An 18,958-nucleotide genomic window follows, 5' to 3' on the forward strand; every position below is an offset into this window, starting at 1 on the left:
AAGTACCGATGAGGGGATTTGTAAATGATCTTAACGTGTCGTGTCAATCACTTAAGTATGACGTTTCGAAGTTCGTAACCTCGCTGGCTATCGAAAAATCGCCGCGCTGGACAATGTTTCGAATCGTTCAAACGTTTTTTACTAACCAAAGTCTTGTTCTCTAAGAAGGGGCGCGGAATTGTCAGTGAAATACAACCGAAACGTCTTCTTGCGATTTCCGCGAGGGAGTGCGAAGGAAGTCGGCTTAGAATCCTTTGCCCGCGAAGCAGGTCGTGACATCCGGTTGGAATCCAGCAAAAAAATATATTCCGCCGGCTGATATACCGTGGTGCAGAAGCGAAGTTCTCTTAAGACGTCGGAAACCGCGTAAAAAGAATATTTGGTGGCGGCAGCGCGAAGGGGCGAAATTACGTCAAAAAGTCCGGAGAATTTATCGGAGCACTTTTTAAACTCCGCCTTCGCGCGATTAGCATATTATTTCTATGGAAGCTCGGCCGGAGGGGGAGAGAGAGAGAGAGAGCGGGTAAGGTTCCTCCGTCGGGTTTAACGCGGCCAGGAGCATATCAAATATGTTGATAAATGATCCCTTTGAGCGATGAATAGGCGGCGTCGGGCTTTACGTATCCTTTTTCGTTCGTGCATCGAGCATTTGAATGTCAGAAGGAATGCTTTCAGTGGCTGCTCGTCCCCCGTCTCAACCATTGGGAAAAATCACAAGCGTCTGCGTTCTCCGCTTCGGAATATTCCACCGGAATCGAAAATATCTTGAGGAACTCGTCGACGACGAATTCGTTAGAGTCGATCGAATGTCGAATTCAACGGCTTTTCCTTTGGGTATTACATTGTTCGACAGACGCGGGGAGAGAATGCTTATGAACGTTTGAATTTCTTCGCAAGTGAATGAACTTTATATGATCGTAGAAAAGTTGTAAGCGGAGCAAGTGGTAAATGCTAGACGCGACACTAGCGAATATAAAGATTAACGTAGTCAAACTTTTGGATATTTTACCAGGCGAACATTTGTCATTCTGCAGAGAGGGTGAACGACGAATTTGCAAGCCTGATGGAATTGACACTTGACTTTGATCTCGAAATCAGTACAGTTCGCGGTTACGGTCACCGATATAAAACAGTCGCATTTCCGTTTCGCCAATCAGTTCTGACCGACCGCACTTTTCCCAATCTCCATATCATTTCACCGCAGACGGAGAAAAGAAAACAGGAGAACACCTTCGGCGATTTTCTCGCTAAATAATTACGGGGTCAGTGAAGCTGGAAAATTGATCGCGGGAATGAAAAAAAGCCGACGGTTCGAAAATTGGAAAAATACGGTAGCGGCGGGAAATCGCGAAAGCCCGATGATATTTTACAGCATCCGCGTTACACAGCGCCATAGAGAAAATTGAAATATTTCGCTGACCGGCGATGTTTAACAAATTTTATCGTTCGATTGTATTTTACGGACGGCGAACAATAACGTTCTGACAATTAGCATTATAAAGGGAAGAACACACGTCGGAAAGCATAACGAGAACGGAATAAATTTTCGCCAACGTAAAATTAATTGTTAACACTCCCTATTCGACGAGTGTATTGGTGACGACAGCAGACAACGCGAAATTGTCCTCCAATAATGAATTTCTGTGTTATTAACCGGGGGTACGAATCGTCGATTTTATCGTCCGAGACCTCCGAAATGCAGAACTGTTCTGAAGGGATAAGTTATCGGCCACCAATAGATCATGAAGAATTGTGCGATCGTATGGAATTGCAACATTATCATAATAATTCCGGCATAATTTCATCGTTTGCAGTCGAAACGTATAGCCATTACGCAAGATTTAAGACCGATAATAAAAATGATTGCATATATTACTTTCCAACTGTTTAATAAAAAAAAATCATCATATTGTCTTTCATCGTTATTTAGAAAACAATCGATATTTTAAGAAATACTCTGAAAACAATTAAGTGATACATGCAATCATTGATTAAAGGCAAAGTAGACATTAAATAGAACTTTGCGCCTCGGGTTCTGAAATACCGACGTGGAAAAAATCAGAGTGTTTCTTACGCCCTCTGCGTTTTGTTACGACAAACATAGTAAGTAGTAGCATACCAGTGCTTACATATGCAATGCTATCTGTATATGCATGTACAATGTACATATATAATTTATAGCATTATGTATGTATATACTTCTGACATAAGATAAATCTATAACAAAGTTATTTACATATTAGATTAGCACATTAAAAACGTTTCAGTTGGAAATAGAATACAATAGGGACAAACAGAACAAATGTGAAAATTTAAAACTTTTTATCTTTAATAATAAAACTTGAATTTTATTTCTAGTTCAGAGATTTAAAATTTGTAAATTGAAATTCAAAAATCTAAAAATGAACAGTTGCATTTAAAAATGTAATCATATATATATATATATAATGACAAACATAGATATATAGGATGTATATAAAAATTGGAAACAAACTTTTGGGACCTGATCCAGACGAGGTATCTGTGACAGTACTCATCAAAAAAAGCAAAAAAGTCTTAAAAAACATAAATTCAAAGACAACTTTAAAACATTCAAAGAAGCTGACATTTTCAGACGGCCTTCGATAAAATTCTTTTTTTATAGCAATAAAATCGATATCCTGCTTAGTTTTAAAAGTAGTTTTACTCAACTTTATACTATTTTACATATGTGGAAAATAGACGTTCAAAATTCTAACAAATATCTTATACCTTTATGTTAAAAAAACTGTAATTCCTGTACGATAAAATGGAAAAGTGGAACTGAACTACGCTTTTGAGCTAAAAATATTGTTAACTGATATTTTTAGAGTGCGTACTTCCGCTTTACATCTTCGTAGCTTATCAAATCATTATCACGAGTCAGAAAATAACGGATATTATGATACTTTACGGTCTTCAGTCTCTTCCTGTCCTATCTATGTCGCTTGCTTGATGGTTACTGAAGTTAGAAATAAATTGAACGCGTGTTAGTATATCTATTTTTGAACGCTCACCCTAGAACAAAATCATGACCGCACATACTGATCGTGGCTAAGGTAGACCTGACGTTCTTTTTTTTCATCTCTTTTCACGGCGCGACGTACCAAGCACTGATATTCCAACACGCGCGTGTACTACTGACACCCTGAACGAAAGTGAAGTTTCGTCCCATTATCAAAAACGTGAACTCAAAGAGCAAATTGAGAATTCTTCTAATTACAATTTGTTACAATGACCAATCAATTTTAAAAGATTTCTTAATAAGTAAGTAAAATTACTTAAATAATATACAGTATAAACTCAAAATTGGAAACTGTTATATTTCTGCTTCATATAATACATACAACCTTTGTTTAATATACATTGAATTTTTTGCATGAACATCTTATTAGTACTCACTCAGATCTCCTATTATTATATTTTCCTTATCCTTGACTGCAAATCTCATAAAACAATCTTTTTAGATCTTGTTATTTTCATAATTCAAAAGTGAATTCACATTAATTATAAATATATTTCACATGAGCACTTTATACTTAAACGTGTCGCTTTCAATAGCAATAGGGAAATCTATGAAAAATTGTCAAATTTAAATCTTATCAAAATCGATTTTCGAGAACGATTATACGACATGCGTAACGACAAACAGTCGATAGAAGTCGTTATGGTACACTGTGTAGATAACAGTGCACCTGTCAAATTTTTCTTGTTCTGAGGTTATCTCTTCTTATCCTAATTCTTAGAATTTTCCCAAGGCTTACAATGGGTACACGCCAAATGCGTGTAGAAATTCTTCTTTTTATCTTCACGATTCTGGGATCATTTTCATTCGGAAATGCAGCCTCCGCACATATACACTCTCATCAGCACAACAAACAGAGCAGCAATGAAAGAACAGAGGATGGTGCATTTAGTCCACGAGACATGGACCATTACGCCGGAGGAGAACATCATCAGGAGTTTGATCATGAAGCTATTTTAGGTATTCTTTATATTATATTACATTCATAACTTATTATGGTAAAACCAAGATCTTATCAACAAAATCATGTTTCTCACTTTTCATAGGAAGCGTAAAGGAGGCAGAAGAATTTGATAAACTTCCAACAAAAGAATCAAAACGACGTTTAGCAATTTTATTGACAAAGATGGATTTGAACAATGATAAATTTATTGAGAGAAACGAACTGAAGGCTTGGATTCTGCGTTCTTTTAGCATGCTTTCTGCTGAGGAATCTCAAGATCGATTAGAGGATGCCGACACAGATGAAGATGGTAAAGTCAGTTGGAATGAAATTCTTCAAGATACATATGGCACCGATCCAGAAGATTTAGCAGTGGATGACAAACTTATCACTGACGACAAGCAAACCTTTCAAGCTGCTGATATAAACAAAGATGGTTATCTTGATACAGAAGAATTTAAAGCTTATACACATCCCGAAGAAACACCAAGAATGTTTCCACTCCTATTGAAGCAAGCTCTGGATGACAAAGATACAAATAAAGATGGGTCTATTAGCTTTCAAGAATTTATTGGAAATAGAGCTAAAGCTGAAGATAAAGAGTGGTTGTTAATAGAAAAAGATAAATTCGATTATGAACATGATAAAAATGGAGATGGAAGATTGGATTCTGATGAAATACTTTCTTGGCTTGTGCCTAGTAACGAGTGAGTAAATATTTACATAAAATATTTTTTAATTAATGACTTAGGAATATATGTGACATCATTAAATATTTTAGGGAAATTGCAAGCGATGAAGTCGATCATTTATTCGCCGCATCCGACGACGATCACGATAATAGATTGTCGTTTGATGAAATTTTAGACCACCACGATGCTTTTGTTGGTAGTGAAGCTACAGATTATGGAGATCATTTACAAGACATTGAGCGTTTCACGGACGAACTTTGAAAATCGATTGCTAAATGCATTAGCAAAATTTTACTTCCTTTCGTAATAGCTGTCAAAAACTTACATGACTGAAAATATTTTTAATAATTCTTAATGCTATGCTTTCAGCTCTTATATGTTTTAGTATTCCTATTTATACTGCATTTAGAATACATTCATATTAACACTGGTACAACATCATTTACAATTGCACGAACTTGTTACAGATACTCCACAAATAGTTTCACAAACCACAGTCTTCCAATTTTTACAAAAGTTTAGTGCCATATAAAGCATATTATACAAATGTTAGCACTTTAATATTTATGTTATAAAAGTTAGTATTGTTTATAAGAGTTACCAAAATTATACTATCTCATTTTTATTATTTATTACGTAAAATGATCGCTTATACGTGCATGCATTGATGTCATTTTCTTTTCGTGAACTTACAAACATAAGTGAAAGTGAGGTATAAGAATTTAGAAAAATAGTAATTTAAAGTGTTAGATTTTACTAATTATTACTGAATATTTACACATACGTATGTGTGTATATTATCATATATATAAATTATTCATTCAGTTCCATTCATGAATCATTTTCATCAGAAACTATGTGTATCAGAATATGTAAAATGATTTATGTTGTTGAATATTCATAAATACTCTTTGATGCAGTTTTGTCTACTTTTCGTATTATGTCACGAATGATATGTAATGAAATTTTTTTAATAAAAAGTACACTACATCTAACATGAGTTTTTCCTTTACATTATTGTAGAAAGGAATTAAACGATATTTTCTGATATTTTTTAAAAGACTATTTTCAAACTAGATCTTTCATGGCGGCGCTGCATTCCTAATTTATAGCCTATGTATGTATGCCTATAGCAGGAAGAACAACAGTAATTTAAGACTGTAAAAGGAATATATGTATTAACTGAGCTGGTATTAACTACAAAACATATTTTGTATTGATTTCAATATAAGGAATCCGGTAAAATGCCATACGCGAATCAACCATCAGTTCATATTTCAGATTTAACAGAAGAAAATGTGAAATTTCAAGTAGAAGATACAGAATTGAGGTAAGATAGGTTATATTGAATGATAACTAAATTCTTTTTTATTTTCTTCTCTTATTTTATTAAACTTTTAATTTTTATAGTGTAGCAAATAGTATGAGACGCGTCTTTATTGCCGAGACACCTACTATGGCCATTGATTGGGTGCAATTAGAAGCCAATTCAACCGTGTTGAGCGATGAATTTTTAGCACATAGGATCGGAATGATACCATTGATAAGTGATGATGTAAATAATTAAAAATCAATACTTCGATATATTTAAGATTTTTTAACGAAAACGGAAAGTTGGTATTAAAATTATTTAGGTTGTTGATAGGATACAATATACAAGGGACTGCCAATGCATGGATTTCTGTCCAGAGTGTAGCGTGGAATTCACACTTGATGTAAAGTGTACAGAAGATCAAACGCGGCATGTAACCACTGCCGATTTTAAATCCAGTGATCCAAGGGTACTTCCTGTTACATCCAGGCACAGAGAAGATGATGCTAGTGAATACGGAGAAACAGATGGTATATATTTATTTAGATGTTATATCCATTACTTTTATAATGCATTGTACAACATGAATTGACATACTCTTATCTAGAAATACTGATAGTAAAATTGAGAAAGGGTCAAGAATTAAAGTTAAGAGCATATGCAAAGAAAGGTTTCGGAAAAGAACACGCAAAATGGAATCCCACAGCTGGTGTAAGCTTTGAGTATGATCCAGATAATTCTATGAGACACACGCTATTTCCAAAACCTGATGAATGGCCAAAATCAGAATACAGTGAATTAGAAGAAGATCAATGTAAGTATCACTTTATTACAAACATTGATTCCATACTAAATTCAATCGTAAAATGTTTTAGATGAGGCACCATTTAATTGGGAAGCTAAACCAAACAAATATTATTTCAATGTTGAAAGTAGCGGAGCTCTAAAGCCTGAGAATATTGTCATGATGGGCATTGCAGCATTGAAAAATAAATTGTCTAACTTACAAACACAATTGAGTCATGAAGTTCAAAGTGATGCTTTAAGTATTCATCATTGAATGAAATATATTGTTAGTATTTATATATTTTAAGCTACTCTCTTTATATTCTTATAAAAATTAAAATTTACATTGACATGACTTGTATTGCAATACTATTTCTGTATCATTTATTCCCATAATAAAAAAATAAAACAAAACATTCAACAATTAAAAAAAAATTATATTATTAATTAGGCATAATTTATATTAAAAAAACAAAGTTGTCTTTGGTTAGAAAATGGTATTTTTTTGTTTCTATAGTGGCCACGAAAACGCGTCTCCCGCCCAAATCTAGGAACTTTATTATACCGTCGCCTTGCAGATTATTTTACAAATGTCGCTGTGCCAACAAGTCGGTTGAACGTTTTTGTTCCATTCAGTGACAGAGAATTTAAGGTTCTGATTGAGTTGTTGTAGGGTGTTAACACGAGAAACACTCGTGTGAATAATAATCGCACCATGTATATCAAACAGGTACCACAAAAAAGATTTAGAATATCCTCTAAGTTCCTGTCTATTTTTGCGCGGTTTCTACAACTTCCTTTTGATAGACGCTCTTCGTTCGTTAGAAGTATGGCTACTATCGTTTAGTGTTAACACGCGTAAACATTGATTTACGCACGATGCCTCTATTCCTTTACACTCGGTATGAATATATTACGCGATTACACAGTTAGATTAATACCTTCAGAAAATGTAACCACACATGTAAATTTACTTACGTGCAGTGCCGAACATAAGTATTGGCACACCCTGTAAAATGGAATAACTTTTTATAAAATTGAACCAAATGTCTCGATTTTTTTTGTGAAATTAGAAGGATAATAAATATCAAACTTAGAAGGATTAATTTATTAAATGATGCATAAAAAGTAATTTTTTAAAAATGCAATTGGGCACAATCACGATAAAAACAGTGAAAATCACATTTTACTACCTTTTCATTTGAGCTTTTAATGAAAATTAAGAAAATGCGTCTTATAAATTTAAGTCAGTTATACACATGCTGAAGATTTAATCGAAATCAGTTAACATTGCTATGAGCTACAAACAGCTAAAATTGGTGAAAATCGTAATTTTTCGCGACTTTCGGCCTATAACTGTATGTTCAGATGAAAAGGTTTGTTAATAGTTTGATCTTTACTATTTTCTTCGCGATTCCGAAAAATTGTAATTTTTCAAAATGTGTTTTATATGTCATCTAGCAGATTAATCCATCTAACTTCTAAAAAAAAAATCAAGTTGCTCTGTCCGATTTTAAAACAGATATTTCATTTTAAGGAAAAGGTCAATACTTATGTTCAGTATTGTAAGTAATTAGAAATATGTAGATAAAAATTTTTATATAAGGAAACTTACAATTTTAAGACGTGCAATTCATATTTATACGCAATGAATCTTTCTGTGATCAGGTGATTATACAAGGTTTCAAGTCATATCGTGAACAAACAGTGGTAGAACCCTTTGATCCAAGGCACAATGTAGTAGGTATGTGCATATATTTCATTTACATCATTTTAATGGTATATAATATGTTTTTTAATCAAATTTATGAATGATTTCTCTGAACGTCAAGTTGGAAGAAATGGTTCTGGCAAGAGCAATTTTTTTTATGCAATCCAATTTGTTTTGAGTGATGAATTTTCTCATCTCAGACCTGAACAGAGACAAGCTTTATTGCACGAGGGCACAGGACCAAGAGTTATTTCTGCACATGTGGAAATTATATTTGATAATTCTGATGGGAGATTACCGGTATGTAAAATTTGCTATTACATAATTTTCATGCATTATTGTTTATTTAACAACTTTCTGTTGCAATCTCTACCTTATTTGTTCTTATAGATTGATAAAGAAGAAGTATATTTGAGAAGAGTAATTGGCTCAAAGAAGGATCAGTATTTTCTTAATAAAAGGATAGTAACAAGGAATGATGTGATGAATTTGTTAGAATCAGCAGGATTTTCAAGATCGAATCCATATTATATTGTAAAGCAAGGAAAGGTATGCTTCATGGTGTATTTGTGATTTATAAGAACGGGAAAAATATGATACATTGCATTGTGTAGATCAATCAAATGGCAACAGCACCTGATTCTCAAAGACTTAAATTGTTAAGGGAAGTAGCTGGTACTAGAGTATATGATGACAGGAGAGAAGAATCAAAATTTATTTTAAAAGAAACCGAAGGGAAACTAGAAAAAATTCAAGATTTTTTAAGAACTATAGGTAAATTATTATTTAAGTTAATGATATCGTTTTGAAAAATAATTAGTAATTTATAATTGTATAATTGCAGAGGAACGTTTAAAAACGTTAGAAGAAGAAAAAGAGGAACTTAAAGAATATCAATGTTGGGATAAACAGCGTCGATGTTTAGAATATACAATTCACGAACGAGAGCTCAAAGAGAATAAAAGAAAGTTAGAAGATCTGGAAAAGTCTAGAGCTAATAGCGGGGCTGAACAAGCCAGATTATGTGCAGAAGCAAAAACTGCACAGGAAATGGTGAGAGCAGCAACAAAGCGCCTTAAGGAAGCAAAGAAAGAAGTGCAAACTGCAAAAGAAGAACGGGATACACTAAGGTAATATTCTTAAGATTACATGTGAATAATTTAAAACAATTGTTTATATTAGTTGTAAATTGAAGGTAAAATTTTCAGTGCTGAACAACAACAATTATTAAAAGAGAAAACTAAGTTAACATTAACTATTAATGATTTATTGGAAGAAGTAAAAGGAGATAATGATAGTCGAAAACGTGCTCAACAAGAATTAGAAAAATTAAAAGTAAACATTGCAGCAAGAGAAGCAGAATTAGAAGAACTAAAACCGGAAGTAAGTTATATCATTATTAATATGCTTGATAATAATTTCGTTAATAATTATTATTTTAGTATGAAGAAATGAAACGTGTTGAAGAGGAATGTACGCGTGAATTACAATTAAAAGAGCAAAAACGGAAAGAATTATATGCCAAGCAGGGTCGTGGCAGTCAATTTACCAGCAGGGTATTTAATACAACATAATTGCGTGCAAAAAGATATAGGAAATTCCAATAATTTATTTTAATAATTCCTTCGTGTTAGGATGAAAGAGATAAATGGATACAAAATGAGCTTAAACAACTTACCAAACAAATTAAAGATAAAGAAGAACATGAAAGAAAAATCAGCGAAGACTTAAAACGAGATGCAGAAAAACAAATTACTTTAGAAAAAAAGATCGAAGAACACACACGCGAAATGGAACAGCAACGAACTTCGATAGACGAGCACAATAAACAATATTACGAACTTACCAAAGCAAAGGATCAGTGTCAAGCTACTCGAAAAGAACAGTTTGTTTATTATGTAGCCTTTTGTATAATTAAAGAATTTTTACGAAATATAAGCTAAATTTTCGTTGTAGATATCGACAAGAGAGTGTATTACAACTCAATTTATCTGGACTAAAAGAAGATTTGGCCAAGGCAGATCAAAGCTTACGATCTATGGCGGGGAAACCTATTTTAAATGGTCGAGATAGCGTACGAAAAGTGTTGGATACATTTCGGTAAGCATTATTTAAGTAATTTGAAAATGTTATTTTCTAATGTACGTTTTCTTTCCAGAACTCGTAAAGATATGGCCCACGAGGTAAGTAGTTATTATGGGCCTGTGATTGAAAATTTTAGTTGCGACAAGAGTGTTTATATGGCTGTAGAAGTGACTGCAGGAAATCGTTTATTTCATCATATTGTCGAAACTGACAAATTTGGAACAAAAATTTTAAAAGAAATGAATAATCAGCGTCTTCCGGGGGAAGTAACATTTATGCCTTTAAATCGACTCCATGTAAAAGATATAGATTATCCAGAAACCGGTGATGCCATACCTATGATATCACAGTTAAATTACGATCAGAAGTATGATAAAGCTATGAGGTAAATAATAGTAAAGTTTTTAGTAATACATTTAATTGATATAAAATTATAAAACAATAAAATACGAAATATTTTTATGTTTAATTTTAAATGCAGGTATATATTTGGAAAAACATTAATCTGTCGTAATTTAGAAGCCGCTACAAATTTGGCTCGTACCTCGGGTTTGGATTGTGTGACTCTTGAAGGTGATCAAGTATCCTCAAAAGGATCTTTAACGGGCGGATACTTTAATACACTAAGATCCCGGTTAGAAATACAGAAAACTAGATCAGAGTTAATAGCTCAAATTTCATCTCTCGAGTCTCAGTTTTCTACTCTTAAAGAAGAAATCAGAAAAGCGGACCAAAATATCAGTTCTTATGTTAGTGAAATGCAAAGGACTGAAACTAAAAATAGTAAAGCTAAGTAGGTTACTGAAAGATGAAAATGAATGTTTGTATGAAACATAACAATTAGAAATCCGACAATTTTCTTATTTTTATAGAGATGTATACGATAAAATGAAAGCAGAAATACGACTTATGAAGGAAGAATTAAGTGCAATAGAAAGATATCGCACACCGAAAGAAAGGAGTCTAGCGCAATGTACATCGAGTTTAGAAGCAATGCGTGCAACGAAAGAAGGCTTGGAAAGTGAATTACATCAAGAACTCATGGCACAATTGTCTGTTGCTGATCAACGTCAAGTTGATACGTTAAACGATGACATAAGGCGCTTAACAAAAGATAACAAAGAAGCATTTGCTAAGCGAATGCGATTAGAAGCTGAGAAAAATAAATTGGAAAATCTATTAACCAATAATTTGGTCAGAAGAAAAGACGAATTGGTTCAGGCATTGCAAGAGATATCAGTAGAGGATCGACAACGTCAATTAGAATCATCAAAAGCACAACTAGGGGATATTGAAAAAAGATTAGTGAAAGTAAATGCAGATTTTAAAGCTCAGAATGAAAGAGTAACTAATGCTATAAAGAAGGTAAATATAAAAATTATTACCTAAATATATTAAGCCTAATACATGTTATATATGTATAAAGTCCTTTGTAGCAAAAAGCGGAATCTGCAGAGGTCGAAAAGTGGAAAGCCAGGGAGAAGGAAGCACAGGAAAAAATAGAAGCAGATGCTAAGGATCTAGAGAAACTAGCCAGCAAATTGAACATTTTACAACAGAAAATAGTAGAATGTACACAAAAAATTACTGAACTTGGTGCATTACCTAGTCAAGAAGTATATTCCAAATTTAGTACTCTGACTACTAAACAGTTATTTAAAGAAATGGAAAAAGCAAATAATCATTTAAAGAAATACAGGTAAACTAACAATAAAATAACACATATAAAGATATGAAAATGTTTTATGTTATGTTATAATAACTTCTATTATTACCTTTTGTTTTAGTCATGTAAATAAAAAAGCATTAGATCAATTCATGTCATTTAGTGATCAGAAAGAGAAATTGGTAAAAAGAAAAGAAGAATTAGATAGAGGTGATGAAAAAATTAAAGAGCTAATGTCAGTACTTGAACAACGTAAATGCGAAGCAATTCAATTTACATTCAAACAAGTATGTAATGTAATTTTATTCTATGCTTACATTGTGGTACTGTTTCGCCATTTACCTTTTAACTGTTACAAGTGAAGCACTCAAATCGTTCTTTTCATACTTAGGTAAGTAAATATTTTAGCGAAGTGTTCAAAAAGCTTGTACCATCAGGTCATGCTCAGTTAGTTATGAAAACAGCAGATGGTGACGAAGGAGACGATACGACGACAGAAGCAGCTGATTCTGATAGATTTATCGGTGTTGGTAAGAAAAGAAGCAGCTTTCTATTTTTGTTAGTAAACAATAAATAAATAAATCATTACGAAATCTTTTTTGGTACAGGCATACGAGTATCTTTCACTGGTCATAGAGCTGAAATGAGAGAAATGAATCAATTGTCTGGAGGACAAAAATCACTTGTAGCATTAGCATTGATATTTGCTATCCAAAAATGTGACCCAGCACCATTTTACTTATTTGATGAAATTGACCAAGCGCTAGATGCGCAGCACAGAAAAGCTGTAGCGGATATGATCCATGAACTTAGTTCCGATGCACAATTTATCACAACAACCTTCAGGTAACTTTCTACTATTTTTTCTGAACTAATATATAATCTCTTGTACAATCACATACATAATTAATTGTGTTATAGACCAGAATTGCTGCAACACGCGAACAAATTTTATGGCGTCAAATTCAGAAATAAAGTTTCTCACGTTGTATGTGTAACACGAGAAGAAGCAGCAGATTTTGTAGAAGACGATACAACCCACGGTTAATGTAAAATATGAACTATTTATAAATTATATCATCGATCTGGAAACGGTTATTTTTTTTCAAAAGCGAGGTTTATATAGGGTGTAAATTAGCCGAACTATATTGCGTTTATTCTTTTTTTTTTTTACAACTTTTTTAAAAATAAAACTGCACATTTTATGTTAATGTACCTGTTTAGGGAACAATGAATAATCACTTATTTTACATCGGTAAGTCACGAGATATTTATATACTCTAAACATTTGTTACTTTGTTTTCTTTATTCTTCGTTTGTTAAAGATATGCATAAATCACATTTCAATGGCCATCATTCATTTAATTTCAGCTGTGATATTGAAACTGAAATTGTCAAATATAGCATCACGTAATCATGTAAATAATTCACTAGTAACGTAAAGGAATACAGAAAATTTTTATTCTATTAACAACTATGTAAAAGTTTATATTTGTTTTTCTATTGTATTTAAAAACGAATTACAATACGTATGCCAAAAATCGTCGGATTTTTATTTTTGAGACAGATTTACACCAATATGAAGTATGTATATGGAATATTAAAAAGATAATTGTTCCATGAATTGTAAAAAAAGAAATAATTGCGTTCAATTGAATATCATTCCTCCTGCTACTTTTCTTTACGTTGATTAGTTAAGCTATCATGCATACTTATTACCACGTTTTCTATTAATTCTGGTATAACAATACCATTGATATCAATAAAATTTGCAACAGATTTTGTAACACTAGTTTCATTCACGTTTCCTGTGGCTGTACTTCTGACGGATAGTACAAGATTATATTTGTCATCATGTCTCTTTAAATATGAGCTTGCTTCCCAAACCAGATCTGGATTAAAACCTGCTGGATCTCTGAAATAAAATATGATAATTTGCAACTTATTTACAGTCTTAGGAAACAGTAAACAATATCAGATTTAATGTACTTTACCTTTCAATGGCTACAACAAATATACCCTTTTCTTTGTATGCTGTATAAAAAGTCAAAAGTGCCATTAAAAAGAAATATAACGAAACACAAACAAGTAACACAGGCTTTGATGCAGGGAAAGGATATAAATAATCACAGAGGAGGGCAACAACTGCAACCATTATAGCAATTCCACATAGAGCTAATCTTCCATCCAATAAAGCAAAATTCTCTATGTAATTGTATTTTTTTGTAAGTACATCCTTAACTGCATCATCTAATGCATTCTTTACTGCAGATCCATCCCATTTGTTAATTTTGATTACCTGAAACAATAAATTTTAGAAAAAAATTAAATTGTCTAAGCAATAAATGAATTAAATTATTGTGTGTTACAGTAGCGTCTCGTGTTTAATACCGGCGAACAGAAATTTATTTCAGATATGTATAAAAGATAAATTGATAATGATTAGAAAAAAACATAATGTTATTCCGAATAAATTCCCATTAGTAAACACAGAAAAATGAAATAAATTACAATTTTTATGTTGTTGAAGCGTCATACGTGGCGTGTTCTAACACATGTTATAGCTAAGTTGTATATCAATAAATCTTTACACTGGTGCTAGAAAATTCAGAATACATACTTTATTAAGCATTCATTTAGTAAAGTCATACAATTAAACTTACAAGATTTTCTGCATTCTTATCCGGACCCATCTTAACCACAATCTTGTAACAAAACAGTTATAGTTATGGTAATACTATGGTAATTCAGTATATAGAGTTGTACCAGAGATGATCTCTAGTTGTACACGTCAAATCATTAAACCTTTTGGTACATTCATACCACTCTAAGAATACTTTTGTTTTACTATGGATAGTCGGTACATGATTTATCACACTTTTATCCTTATGAATGATTAAAAGAAATGTAGACAAATTATTTCTTAAGATAAATTAATAAAAATATTGTACATTGAACGCTTTAAATTATAATTAATTACAGAGAGTTAATTATTATACTAGTCTCTGGAAGGTTGGCGAACTTGCAGGCAGAAGAGCTCGTTGATTATTTAAGCGTGTCAAAGGATGTATAGTTCTATGTTTCTCATGAACATAGCAATATATATCTATGGTATTTCTTTAGTTGTCAAGTTAAAGGAGAGGAAAAATGGCGGATGAAAATGAGGATCAATGGTTGTATGGAGATTCGACTGACGGAAAAGAATACACACCAACGTCAACTCAACCAGAAAGCCAAGAAAATGATTCGCTCCCTGCTACGATACAAGAAAAGTCAGAACCCTTGGAAGATCAAAAAACAGAAAATGTTCCTGATGCACCAACAGAGGTATACCTTTTCTAACCTATTCATCCGGTTATTGCTATTGGATTCCATTAAAAAAATTGAATGAAGATAAATACAATGAACTAAATGTTTAAGCTCTTTTGATACGGAATATATGCATGATTAGAGTATCAATAAAGATATTTTATCATAATTAAAATATACCTTATTACTCGCACAATATAACCTATTTGAGAGGTAAACGATCTGAAACTAAATACAATATTGAAATGACATTTATTTTCATAGACGCCTGAAGAAACAGAACCACAGGAGGAAGAGTCTTCTCGAGCCGATAACGTTCAGAACGAAAACAATACAGAAGTGAACAAAAATGGTGTAAGAGAAGTTTCCAGTCAAGAAGATGGTGAAGCCGCTAGTGATTCGGATTCCGATGACGACGTACACGTTGTCATAGGTGACATTAAATCGACCCCGGCATATGGTAGCCTCAATATCAAAAGAGGAGGATTACTCACAAATGCATCGGGAGTACCAGATAAATTGAATAAGCAACCTGGAAAATTTAGTATAGATGAATTTGAAACTATAGGCGTTATCAATGGAATGCCTGCTCATGAGTTTAATTTAGATCAATTAGAAGACAAACCTTGGAGGCAACCTGGTGCAGACATTACTGATTACTTTAATTATGGCTTTAATGAAGAAACATGGAGAGCTTATTGCGAAAGACAAAAGAGAATGAGAAGTGAGTCTGGAGTAGGCTTAATATTGAATGCAGGAGGAGGCGGTGGTAATGCAGGCAGCATGAGGGTACCTCAAGTTGCAATTACTAATGATAACAGTAAATATTCTGGTATAATGGGGCCAAAAAGAGCAGGTCCGCCTCCAGGAAGAAAAATGGCAGGGACAATAGATGTAATTGGTAGTTCAGGTTTGGCTTCCAGAAGAAATCTTGATAAATCTCCGCCAAAAGGAAATGTGATACAAGTAATGACTGCAGATAGGAGAGAGTACTCTAGGAAGCCAGGTTATCCTGATATGAGTGTGCCACCTCCAGGAGCAGGAATGCCTCCTGCATTTGATATACCTCCTCCTGGATACCCTGGAGAGCCAGCTCCTTTTTATATCCCAGAAACAGATCCATATTATCAAAGCTATGAGCCTACACAAGATAATCAATGGGGCAATGATCCGGTATATCTCAAACAATCTTATTTATCCTACAAATCTGATCTTTCCACTGCATGATGTCAAGCAGTAAGTAGCTTTTTATTTCTAAAAAAAATTTGATTATTCTTTTTACTTTAGACATGGCAACCGACAAATTTAGCTATTCCAATGACAGAGGGAGAAGATGATAAAGATACTGGCCCAAAAACGATACCAACTATGGTTCCTCCTACAAATATTCCTCCTATAATGCCACCTAGAGATTCTCGAGATCGTGAAAGAGATCGAGAACGAGAAAGAGATCGCGACAGAGAACTAGATTCGATGGGACGGGACAGAGAAAGAGATAAGGATAGAGATCGCGATCGTGAGCGTGAAAAGGATTCTATGATTAGAGAACGAGACAGAGAAAGAGACTCGATGTCGCGAGATGAAGAAAGAGATCGTGACAGATCTCGATCTCAGTATCGACACAAAGACCGGTAACGAAGCACTGCAGAATTAAAATTTGATACCGTGTCAATAGAACAATAACAATACTCGCCATATTTTTGTTTTAGACATCGACATCGATCCAGATCGCGATCTCGTAGACACAAATCGAGGTCCAGAAGCCCAAGTCGGCGTAAGAAGAAATCTAGACGCTCTGAAAGAGAACGTTCCAAAGAAGAGAGCGAATAAAAATAAGAAAATATGTATTTACAAATATCCGTGATCACATTGGTGAATCACATTGCTGAATTTAAGATGTCGATTCATTTAATAATGTAATTTTTCATACGTTACTTTCAAGAATATATGTTGGTACAATTGTCGCATGAACTCTTAAGAGACAGCGACAAATCGTTTGATCAAGATTTGTATGACATTCTCCGCGATCCTAGCCGACGAATAAGTTATAGATAGTACCAATAAACTTTATCTTTAACGATACAAAATGTTCATTACAATCCTCATATTTAATGCGTATTGTATACGTGTTACACTATTTACAATAAATTTGTGGTTGGTAGATCTACAAGGAAACAGGCACGGGACACTAAAACTACTAAGATTTGCCATTCAATGTATGGTTTTATATCATAATGTTATTACAGAAATGGTATTTTATAATAATTAAAAGTAATAGTAGTTTATTGGTAAATCACTCGGGAGTGAATTGATCGATACTCATACCGACTACATAGTCGGACTCGTACCGATCGATGCGTACACGCGCGAGTTCTTTTTTCTCTTTTTGTAAATTCAATTATACCACATTTTTTTGCATCAAATCTTTCCATTTTTCATTATCATTAATATCATCATACATAATGGAAAAAAATGTTACATTTGTACAGCCATCATATACACGTTACATTTAGAATACCGTTAATTCTTTATTTTTTTCGAGTGTGTAAGTGTGTAAAGGTGTGGTGTATACCTGATGCATTAGGTACGTCTACTAATGAGTAAAATGCTAATCAAGACAAACTACCAGTACGGCTACCTACGTTTTAATTTCAATTTTCTTATTTTCGAATAGTTATTTTGGAATTTTAAGCGCGCTTTCGAAATTCAAAGTGATCCACTGAATTATTTGTGAATCTATCAATAAAAATTTAAGAAAAGTAACAAGTGTTCACTAGAAGCGAGAACGTAGATCGCCCTACACGTAAATTGTCTCGAATCATCGGTGTAGGAGATGACAATAAATAATATTTAAGGTAGGTATTTCTTGTATACAAAAAAAATGAAAAATAAGACAAAACTCAAGCAACAGAAAGCATATATATAATTATCATACTAATTAATTAATGCATCTACTAGTTATAAGGTTTACAATACGAACAAATACCATTTAAAAAATATACTAAAGAATATTTAACTCGACTAAGTAAACGCTTGTAGTTTTATTTAGTGCGACAATTTTAATGGAGAGCACTTACGGTTGTAAAAATGCAATTGCATTGACACGCTTTGTCCTTACTTTTTACTTTTAATATTTTGTTTTAATAAACAAAAAAAAATACAGCATTTAATACAAAACGATGTACAAAATAAAGAAAAGAGAATAAAGAAAAAAATAAACGCATAAGCAAAAAGCATGAACACTAACGACGAAATAAGTTGGAATAACGTTTGATTCGAAGTAACCGGAAATGCACTGGATCCAAAGAGCAAAGCTTGCGCGACGAGAAAATCTAAAAGAGCGCGAGAACACTGAATCGATTGAATGAACAGGAAAATGTGGAAATTTTTCTTCGTTTCGTGTTGTTTTCC

General features: G+C 33.1%; 5 protein-coding genes across 11 annotated transcripts; 4 read left to right on the forward strand and 1 right to left on the reverse strand.

Moving 5' to 3' along the window:
• Positions 1–2,922: 2,922 nt before the first annotated feature.
• Positions 2,923–5,211, forward strand: LOC117214250 (reticulocalbin-2). 3 transcript variants are annotated; one of them, XM_033460184.1, is made up of 4 exons: positions 2,923–3,285; positions 3,777–4,003; positions 4,090–4,693; positions 4,768–5,211. In XM_033460184.1, exons 2-4 carry the CDS (start codon positions 3,784–3,786, stop codon positions 4,937–4,939), a joined length of 996 nt encoding a protein of 331 aa, XP_033316075.1. In that variant the 5' UTR covers positions 2,923–3,285; positions 3,777–3,783; the 3' UTR covers positions 4,940–5,211. The 3 variants fall into 3 exon arrangements, with proteins under 3 accessions (XP_033316075.1, XP_033316077.1, XP_033316076.1); XM_033460186.1 differs by having other exon boundaries at positions 3,031–3,285; positions 3,765–4,003; XM_033460185.1 differs by lacking the exon at positions 2,923–3,285 and having other exon boundaries at positions 3,612–4,003.
• A 602-nt stretch (positions 5,212–5,813) lies between these two features.
• Positions 5,814–7,180, forward strand: LOC117214252 (DNA-directed RNA polymerase II subunit RPB3). Its single transcript, XM_033460187.1, has 5 exons — positions 5,814–6,008; positions 6,089–6,233; positions 6,313–6,520; positions 6,598–6,804; positions 6,866–7,180. Exons 1-5 carry the CDS (start codon positions 5,923–5,925, stop codon positions 7,048–7,050), a joined length of 831 nt encoding a protein of 276 aa, XP_033316078.1. The 5' UTR covers positions 5,814–5,922; the 3' UTR covers positions 7,051–7,180.
• A 170-nt stretch (positions 7,181–7,350) lies between these two features.
• On the forward strand, positions 7,351–13,779 carry LOC117214469 (structural maintenance of chromosomes protein 3). 5 transcript variants are annotated; one of them, XR_004488877.1, is made up of 19 exons: positions 7,666–7,728; positions 8,445–8,520; positions 8,609–8,787; positions 8,878–9,036; positions 9,102–9,261; positions 9,332–9,617; positions 9,696–9,870; positions 9,930–10,043; positions 10,122–10,372; positions 10,444–10,587; positions 10,646–10,957; positions 11,054–11,365; positions 11,445–11,937; positions 12,009–12,271; positions 12,360–12,525; positions 12,630–12,768; positions 12,847–13,084; positions 13,160–13,493; positions 13,610–13,779. XR_004488877.1 is itself a non-coding variant. In XM_033460603.1 (18 exons), the coding sequence occupies exons 1-18, from the start codon at positions 7,492–7,494 to the stop codon at positions 13,284–13,286; spliced, it is 3,609 nt and encodes a 1,202-aa protein (XP_033316494.1). In that variant the 5' UTR covers positions 7,351–7,491; the 3' UTR covers positions 13,287–13,779. The 5 variants fall into 5 exon arrangements, 4 of the variants coding, with proteins under 4 accessions (XP_033316494.1, XP_033316493.1, XP_033316495.1 ...); XM_033460603.1 differs by lacking the exon at positions 7,666–7,728 and adding an exon at positions 7,351–7,506 and having other exon boundaries at positions 13,160–13,779; XM_033460602.1 differs by having other exon boundaries at positions 13,160–13,779.
• Positions 13,718–14,997, reverse strand: LOC117214471 (probable signal peptidase complex subunit 2). The gene is made up of 3 exons (XM_033460607.1): positions 14,902–14,997; positions 14,233–14,537; positions 13,718–14,153 (listed from the first exon to the last, which is right to left on the reverse strand). Exons 1-3 carry the CDS (start codon positions 14,929–14,931, stop codon positions 13,910–13,912), a joined length of 579 nt encoding a protein of 192 aa, XP_033316498.1. The 5' UTR covers positions 14,932–14,997; the 3' UTR covers positions 13,718–13,909.
• A 316-nt stretch (positions 14,998–15,313) lies between these two features.
• Positions 15,314–18,429, forward strand: LOC117214470 (pre-mRNA 3'-end-processing factor FIP1). Its single transcript, XM_033460606.1, has 4 exons — positions 15,314–15,565; positions 15,812–16,720; positions 16,835–17,178; positions 17,257–18,429. The coding sequence occupies exons 1-4, from the start codon at positions 15,386–15,388 to the stop codon at positions 17,375–17,377; spliced, it is 1,554 nt and encodes a 517-aa protein (XP_033316497.1). The 5' UTR covers positions 15,314–15,385; the 3' UTR covers positions 17,378–18,429.
• Positions 18,430–18,958: the final 529 nt, after the last annotated feature.

Source organism: Bombus bifarius, unplaced genomic scaffold, assembly GCF_011952205.1.
Source record: "Bombus bifarius isolate JDL3187 unplaced genomic scaffold, Bbif_JDL3187 scf7180000009200, whole genome shotgun sequence".
In the NCBI taxonomy this organism is placed as follows: domain Eukaryota; kingdom Metazoa; phylum Arthropoda; class Insecta; order Hymenoptera; family Apidae; genus Bombus; species Bombus bifarius.